Here is a 9,786-nt window from a genome sequence, read left to right on the forward strand (position 1 = left end):
GAGCGTAACTGTGTTAATGCTCACATTAACCACACGTGTGTCATCAGCATGAGCGTAACTGTGTTAATGCTAACATTAACTACACATGTGTCATCAGCATGAGCGTAACTGTGTTAATGCTAACATTAACTACACGTGCGTCATCAACATGAGCATAACTGTGTTAATGCTCACATTAACTGCACGTGTCATCAATACGAGCGTAACTGTGTTAATGCTCACATTAACTACACATGTGTCATCAACATGAGCGTAACTGTGTTAATGCTCACATTAACTACACGTGTGTCATCAGCATGATGGTAACTGTGTTAATACTAACATTAACAACAAGTGTGTCATCAACACGAGTGTAACTGTGTTAATGCTCACATTAACTACACGTGTGTCATCAACATGAGCGTAACTGTGTTAATGCTCACATTAACTACACGTGTGTCATCAACACAAGCGTAACTGTCTTAATGCTAACATTAACAACACGTGTCATCAACACGAGCGTAACTGCGTTAATGCTCACATTAACTACACGTGTGTCATCAGCATGATGGTAACTGTGTTAATACTAACATTAACAACACGTGTGTCATCAACACGAGTGCAACTGTGTTAATGCTCACATTAACTACACGTGTGTCATCAACATGAGCGCAACTGTGTTAATGCTCACATTAACTACACGTGTGTCATCAACACGAGCGTAACTGTCTTAATGCTAACATTAACAACACGTGTCATCAATATGAGCGTAACTGTGTTAATGCTCACATTAACCACACATGTGGCATCAACATGAGCGTAACTGTGTTAATGCTCACATTAACTACACGTGTGTCATCAACACGAGCGTAACTGTCTTAATGCTAACATTAACAACACATGTGTCATCAACACGAGCGTAACTGCGTTAATGCTCACATTAACTACACGTGTGTCATCAACACGAGCGTAACTGTGTTAATGCTCACATTAACCACACGTGTCATCAATATGAGCGTAACTGTGTTAATGCTCACATTAACCACACATGTGGCATCAACATGAGCGTAACAGTGTTAATGCTCACATTAACTACACATGTGTCATCAACATGAGCGTAACTGTGTTAATGCTAACATTAACTACACGTGTGTCATCAACATGAGCGTAACTGTGTTAATGCTAACATTAACCACACGTGTGTCATCATTCAGAACGTAACTGTGTTAATGCTAACATTAACGACACGTGTGTCATCAACACGAGCCTAACTGTGTTAATGCTCACATTAACCACACGTGTCATCAACACGAGCATAACGGTGTTAATGCTAACATTAACAACACATGTGTCATCAACACGAGCGTAACTGCCATAGCACCCATTCCCAGACCCGTGACCACATCACCCCTGTCCTTTACAAGCTTCACTGGCTCCCCATCCCCCAGGGAATCCAGTACACAATCCTCCTCTTGACCGACAAAGCCCTCCATAACCTGGCCCCATCCTACCTGACTGACCTCCTCTCCAGACACACTCCCACCCGCAACCTCCGCCCTGCTGGTACCAACCTCCTGACCCCCCCCCCCCCCCCATGCGGACCAAATTCAGATCCTGGGGGGACAGGGCCTTCACCATCGCTGCTCCCACCCTCTGGAACTCTCTACCTCACACCATCAGAGACTCCTCCTCACTCACCACATTCAAAACATCACTCAAGACCCACCTGTTCAACACTGCATTCAACATTTAACCCACAGCATTTAACCCCTGACTATCTCTTCTCCTTCTCCTTCCTTTTGCTTTTGCTTTGATTATTTACCTGTTGATTTTTGTCTTTTTGCACTTAGTTTTTTGTACTCTGTCAAAGCGTCTTTGGGCTTCTTGAAAAGCGCTATATAAAATAAATGTATTATTATTATTATTATTATTATTAACTACACGTGTGTCATCAACATAAGCGTAACGGTGTTAATGCTAACATTAACTACACGTGTGTCATCAACATGAGAATAACTGTTAATGCTCACATTAACTACACGTGTGTCATCAACACGAGCGTAACTGTGTTAATGCTCACATTAACTACACGTGCGTCATCAACATGAGCGTAACTGTGTTAATGCTAACATAAACTACACGTGTGTCATCAACATGAACGAAACTGTGTTAATGCTCACATTAACTACACAGATCAACATGAGCGTAACTGTGTTAATGCTAACATTAACTACACGTGTGTCATCAACATGAGCGTAACGGTGTTAATGCTCACATTATCTACACGTGTGTCATCAACACGAGCGTAACTGTGTTAATGCTCACATTAACTACATGTGTGTCATCAATAGGAGCGTAACTGTGTTTATACTAGCATGCGATGCTAAAACCTTGCAGCAATTACTGATGCGACAAAAGGGTTCATAGTCACAATTCCAGTGAAGCAGTACTATTTGATGTGTGTGTGCATGTGCGTGGTATGTATGCAAGCGTCTATGTGTGTAGTGCACATGCGTATGTGTGTAGTGCACATGCGTATGTGTGTAGTGCACATGCGTATGTGTGTAGTGCACATGCGTATGTGTGTAGTGCACATGCGTATGTGTGTAGTGCACATGCGTATGTGTGTAGTGCACATGCGTATGTGTGTAGTGCACATGCGTATGTGTGTAGTGCACATGCGTATGTGTGTAGTGCACATGCGTATGTGTGTAGTGCACATGCGTATGTGTGTAGTGCACATGTGTATGTGTGTAGTGCACATGCGTATATGTGTGTATGGTGTGTGGTGTGTGGTGTGTGGTGTGTGTGTGTGGTACGCATGCATGTGTGTGTGCCTGCGTGCGTGCATGCATGTGCCGTACGCATGCACATGTGCAGTACGCATGCACATGTGCAGTACGCATGACTATATATAGTCACATCAGACAGCCTCCGTTAAAATGGACTGTCTGTGCAGATATATTTTATCCCGCGAACAGCCGTAAGGTCTCCAACGACTACGTTCAGTAAAATTAATCTCCAACTTTACCATTCCCCAATAAATCAAAAATATACTTTGTAGCCACATCACTTGCTCACCGTCATATCGAAATATCAGCTTCCTAGCTCAAAAGGTGCCCGACATATTGCCCAGATGAGAAAGAAAATAAATAAATGATTAATAATGAAAACAAATAAATAATAATCATAAAATAATTAAATAATTGACCAAATGGCTAATGGAACACATAAACCAACATTTTCATCCGAATCTGCAACTTAAAAAAATCAATCAAGTCATTAATCGAATAATTAAATACTTGCGCGGCGCTTCGAGTCGCGCGGCGCTTCGAGTCGCGCGGCGAGAGGCGCTTTGAGTCGCGCGGCGCTTTGAGTCGCGCGGCGAGAGGCGCTTTGAGTCGCGCGGTGCTTTGAGTCGCGCGGCGAGAGGCACTTTGAGTCGCGCGGAGAGAGGCGCTTTGAGTCGCGCGGCGAGAGGCGCTTTGAGTCGCGCGGCGAGAGGCGCTTTGAATTACGCGGCGAGGCACTTTGAATTACGCAGGGAGGAATTTTGAATTACGCGGCGAGAGGAATTTTGAATTACTCGTTTGAATAAGTAAGACAGCATAACCCCCTGGCGGCTCCCATTGGCAGTGGGTCCTGCTAGTACATATTTACAATCTGATTTGTATTAATGGCGCAAGGTTAGAACGTGGTTATTGATTATTCAAATAATTATTACAGATAATCCTTTACTATTTTGAGCTCAACAGAGTAGAATAAGCAAATGAGAATAAATTCATTCACTGGTGGTGAAAACTCGCCATGGAAGCTTCATGGGCCCATCAAAAGAGCAGCTCAAACAGTAACAATCTGAAAAACGAAAATGACAAGTCCACATAGACAACACATAGCAAACAGGTCCATTTCGTCAATTATTTCAGGAACCACAAAATACCTGCATCAATGTTTGGATACAAGATGAGAGTCCTTTTTCCAAAATCTGTTAGGGCATCCAACATGAGCTCAAACATCTTTACAGAATGTTTCACATCCGTTGTGACAGGGTGCTGCAGGGCTATGATGTAGTTATTTGGTCGAACGTCGTCACCTGCAGAAAACATGGAATGGCTAGAAAAATGAACACTTATGATTGCACATCAGCATAACAAAGGATGTAGTACAATTCAGTCACAAACATATCCTCAAGTGAATTCACAAGTAAGGCCTACTTAGTAAGGATCATTCAACACGAAGGGCAAACAGACCCTCCATCACACATAAATGCACGTCCTTTCCTATCCCTCCCCCACCTCCAAAATGAACAAAGTTGCCGAAGTTGCACTAGTGATGGACAGGTCGACTTATAATCAAGAGGACGTTGAGTTCACAAGATAAGTGAAAGAGAAAATGAGCAAGGAATGGAAGTTGTGGGAAGGGGTGAAGAAGAGTCGACAAGAAGGTGCGAGATGCTCCTTACCTAACCATTTCTGCAAAATGTGCAGGTATTCTTTGTTGCCGGCTGTGAGCAGCTTATCATACGACGGGCAACCAGCAAGGAGGATATGACTGTGGTCCTCACACATAGCAATAAGGTGCTGCTCGGCACGACTGGTGCAGCACACGTGGTAGTGCGCGAGCTTGGTGATGGCGTGCCGAATACTGTCGTCGATTGTACCGCTCACCTCCCCACCTTCCAAATGCAGTATGCGGATGTTCATGAGAGCGGCTGAAGTCGCCAGAGAAAGCACGTCAAAGCGGTCTCCATGGATCAAGATAAGGTGAGGCCGCAGACGTTTGAGCACATCCAGCAGTTTAACGAGGGCCAAACCGACAGACTCCACCATTGCTGCCTCATCTTCACCGCGAACAATAGTGTGCAGGAACGAATCAACTTCAAAATCATCCTGCTCGATCATCCGGTAGGTGTTCCTGAGGTTTTTCAGAATCAACAGCCCCAAAGTAGAAAGTAATCAACACAAGCACCAGCAATAATTGTGGTTAAAAAAATAAAAACCAGAGAGAAACTTTCAGATATGCACTGCCATATTTATAAATACATCATGTGTGTATATAACAATAAAAGAGAATGTGTCAGTTAGTTTGTGTGTGTGTGTCTCCTCCATAACACCAAGACCATGAAACCTAGCGCCCCAAAACTTTCCTTGCATACCAAGAGAACCCCAAAGGAATGCATGAATGACAACTTGGTGTTTGGGTAAATTTAAACACCATTTTTGAACATAATTAATGGCTTACTTTCACGAAAGGCTTATCCTTGGTCAACCCAAATTCACCTCACAGGGGTCTTTTGGTCCGGCCTACTTAAAAAGCCTTGGCCCTCATCAGCACAATCTACTCTCACAATCAGCACAATCTCAGCACAATCTATATAATCAAAATCCATGTTCAGATTTGGGGATCGGATCCTGTGGACTAAATAAGTGTCAAAGTGGACAAAAGGCGGACCGTGGGCATCAATCCGGACCATGTACCTAAGCCTACCCAATCTCCCATCTATGGATATATTTTTGGTGTACATAATCAAGATCCCTCAAAGTAGCAAATATTTATTTTACCTCAACCTGAATTTTGCCGTGCTTTATTTCATTAAACTAATTATTGAGGCATTTCATTTGTCACGTGTGTTTAATTGTTTGTGGGTCCAAGAATAAACCAGTGTGGCTTCGGTCCAGGTTAGCACCTCGCTCCCTCACCCGCACGCGACGGACCAACCGCCAGTATCGGTTACACACCTCGGAATAAAGGACCGTTACGACTTTCCATCATCAAGCGGTGTTAACCGCCGGGCTGACGTGACAATATCATCAGTGTACAATACCTCAGAAACTTCAGATTTCCCCCAAACTTATTTTAGCGAAAGTGTAACAGCCTCAGGTGCATCCATTAGTACAATCACGTGTGACATAGATAAACCACGCAGGAGATGCGCCACCTTGCCTGCGCAGGAGACGCGCCACCTTGCCTGCGCAGGAGACGCACCACCTTGCCTGCACGTCTGTGCATGCAATCACTTACATTTGCCAGCAGAACGCACAGAACGATGCGACTTCACTTTTGAACATCCCCTTTTCACCAGATTTGTTTCAATTTCGTACGGAGCACCTCAAGGGACCACTAAAAAGGTAAATACAAGTCGAGTAGACCCCACAAATAAACAGTCCCCAAAGAGGACAGTCAAATTGTTCACGAATTTCACATTTCAACGTGGCACAAAAACGGCAAGTCCTTCACATAGTCTTCTATAAAAGTGAAAAATCAAGCAGGAAAACAGCGAAATGTGCAAAGATGCAGTTCAATATGGCGGAAACCCAAACACCGTTTTATTCGACGTTGGATTTTTAAAGTATATGTTTATTGGTATGTTAATATAACATTCATATAATGAAAGAAGATCACACAAAAATGTGAATCAACGTGATCTTGGGCAATAACAAACTGCCTACGTAAAAACAAAAAGGGAGCGCTGTCGACTATCGCCATGGCTTACAAAAACAGCCTGAAGAGCGCTCGCCCTGCAGAGATTAAATAAATGCACAAACACTGGCATATATTAGCCTTGTGATGGAAACAGGAACACAAGAGATTCGTAGGTATGAAGATCATCTACCAGTTGTAGATATGAAACTTCATTGTACAGACACAGACCTTGTCTGAGGGAGGCATACTCAAGTTGAAAACACACCCAAATGGCCAGTTTTCATCCATGCAATCCTTTGGACGTCCATAAGTATGCATGCAAAGTTTGGGTCCGCTAGGTTTCATGGTTTTGGAGTTATGGAGGCCGTGCACACACAGCCTTTTATTATTATAGATGAAACACTGAAATACAGAAACAGAAACGGCAAGACAAACACACAGCAAGACAAACAAACACACAGCAAGACAGACAAACACACAGCAAGACAGACAAACACACAGCAAGACAGACAAACACACAGCAAGACAGACAAACACACAGCAAGACAGACAAACACACAGCAAGACAGACAAACACACAGCAAGACAGACAAACACACAGCAAACGGACAAACACACAGCAAACGGACAAACACACAGCAAACGGACAAACACACAGCAAACGGACAAACACACAGCAAACGGACAAACACACAGCAAACGGACAAACACACAGCAAACGGACAAACACACAGCAAACGGACAAACACACAGCAAACGGACAAACACACAGCAAACGGACAAACACACAGCAAACAGACAAACACACAGCAAACAGACAAACACACAGCAAACAGACAAACACACAGCAAACAGACAAACACACAGCAAACAGACAAACACACAGCAAACAGACAAACACACAGCAAACAGACAAACACACAGCAAACAGACAAACACACAGCAAACAGACAAACACACAGCAAACAGACAAACACACAGCAAACAGACAAACACACAGCAAACAGACAAACACACAGCAAACAGACAAACACACAGCAAACAGACAAACACACAGCAAACAGACAAACACACAGCAAACAGACAAACAGACAAACACACAGCAAACAGACAAACACACAGCAAACAGACAAACACACAGCAAACAGACAAACACACAGCAAACAGACAAACACACAGCAAACAGACAAACACACAGCAAACAGACAAACACACAGCAAACAGACAAACACACAGCAAACAGACAAACACACAGCAAACAGACAAACACACAGCAAACAGACAAACACACAGCAAACAGACAAACACACAGCAAACAGACAAACACACAGCAAACAGACAAACACACAGCAAACAGACAAACACACAGCAAACAGACAAACACACAGCAAACAGACAAACACACAGCAAACAGACAAACACACAGCAAACAGACAAACACACAGCAAACAGACAAACACACAGCAAACAGACAAACACACAGCAAACAGACAAACACACAGAAAGACAAACACACAGAAAGACAAACACACAGAAAGACAAACACACAGAAAGACAAACACACAGAAAGACAAACACACAGAAAGACAAACACACAGAAAGACAAACACACAGAAAGACAAACACACAGAAAGACAAACACACAGAAAGACAAACACACAGAAAGACAAACACACAGAAAAACAAACACACCAAGTCATTGTCTTTCAATCCTGACAAATCTCACACTCTTACGATGTCTCTCCGAAAAGACCGACTGGACAACCCTCACATCCACTTTCTGAAAAATCCTCTCCAAGAAGTTCGGTCTCTCAAGCTTTTGGGTCTCACTATCTGCCATGATCTTTCCTGGGAAACCCACATTTCCAAGCTGGCCTCCAAGATAGTCGCAAACTGGGCATCCTCCATCGTGCGAAGTCCTTCCTTGGCACACCTGAGCTCCTCACCACAAACAAGGCTTTCATCCGCAGCTCAATGGAATACTGTTCCCCCCTCTGGGCTAGTGCTCCTGCCTCACACCTAGCTAGTCTTCACGCTGTTGAAACCAAAGCATTCAGAATCATTGGAATCTCCTGCGATGAAGCTAACTCCGAGGACCTTTCACTCACTCACCGCAGGCAGGTTGGTGGCCTTTCTGTCTTCTACCGACTCCTCTCCGGCCTTGCTCCCCCAGCTCTCTCTGGGCTCTGTCCTCCAAATATTCCTGCAGGTCGCACAAGATCTGCCTGCAACCCTCTTATGGTTAAACTGCCAAAATCTAGGCTCTCTGCTCACCTTCACTCCTCTTTTCTCCCGCCTCTGGAACAAACTCCCCCACTCCCTTCAATCCCACTCCTCCCTCCAGGTCTTTAAAACAGCTGTTCACCACCATCTCTTATCTTCCCCCATCCAAAACCTTGATCTTTTCTACCTCCGCTAATTCACCCAGATCCACTTTTTTGAAATTCCAACTTCTTTCCTGGAAGTCCTTGGTGTCCATGAGTTTTTTTTTTTTAATGTCTCCCACTTCCTCCCCATCCCCCATCCAATGCCCCCCTCTCCCCCAAGCCCTCCCACAGATCTCCCGATGTCCCTGCTCTCCATATTGTCTCCCGCTCACTTTTATCTTATGTTTTATGTCAGTTTGTTTTTTTGTCATTAATTTTAGCTCTTACATGAGCCTCGATCTTGTATACAAAAAAAAAAAAAACATTTTAGAAGAACAGTGTATATCAAACTTTGCACAAAAATTCGAGTGAATAATAAAAGGCAAAACAAAGGAGCGACGGATCAGGGAAAACGTTTCCCAAATGCTGATGTTCTTACCCATAATCGTCAATGAGGTGAGAACCCAGCACAATGATGCTCAAGTCAAAAGATTCGGGATCGTCTTTGATAGCAAACATTATAGGTGCCAGTTTGCTGTAGTCCGCTCTGTTACAGGTGGCGACACATACCCGCAGCCTGGATTTGCACGTGGACCTCTTCTCATCCATTTTTGAGTAATATCAAAACTGCCCAGGTAAAAATACACGTACAAGGAGAAGACAAGAAAGTACGTTAAAAAAAAAACCCTTTCAAGTTACGCTAGTGCACCGTAGGACCTGACATTCCGCATTCCGGGGGATAAGTTCCTGGAAAATGCCGCAAATGACGAATCTGCGAATGCGGGGCATTGTTTGAATTGGGGAGGGAGTGGGGAGGAAGAGCGAGGGGAGGGAGTGGGGAGGAAGAGCGAGGGGAGGGAGTGGGGAGGAAGAGCGAGGGGAGGGAGGTTATTATTATTTATTTTTTTTACTACGTGGGCTACGTTTGTTGAAGAGCTTTGACAGAACAAATCAGGACACAACATAAAGGGAACAGCAGGAGAAATTGAAACGCCAACAGCAGTGAGGAGGGATAAAT

At 43.9% G+C, this 9,786-nt stretch overlaps 1 protein-coding gene across 2 annotated transcripts in view; it reads right to left on the reverse strand.

Annotated features, from left to right (window-relative positions):
* Nucleotides 1–9,398, reverse strand: part of GNE (glucosamine (UDP-N-acetyl)-2-epimerase/N-acetylmannosamine kinase) — a 169,299-nt gene extending 159,901 nt beyond the window's left edge. For both annotated transcript variants that reach the window (XM_078772556.1, XM_078772555.1), the window contains exons 1-3: nt 9,208–9,398; nt 4,442–4,893; nt 3,920–4,072 (exon numbers count right to left, since the gene is read on the reverse strand). In XM_078772556.1, coding sequence (XP_078628682.1) covers nt 3,920–4,072; nt 4,442–4,893; nt 9,208–9,377 — 775 coding nt within the window. In that variant the 5' untranslated portion in view covers nt 9,378–9,398. The remainder of the gene's footprint in view (nt 1–3,919; nt 4,073–4,441; nt 4,894–9,207) is intronic.
* Between the last annotated feature and the right edge of the window lie 388 nt (nt 9,399–9,786).

This window comes from Myxine glutinosa, chromosome 2 (genome assembly GCF_964187855.1).
Source record: "Myxine glutinosa chromosome 2, kmMyxGlut1.1, whole genome shotgun sequence".
NCBI lineage: Eukaryota > Metazoa > Chordata > Myxini > Myxiniformes > Myxinidae > Myxine > Myxine glutinosa.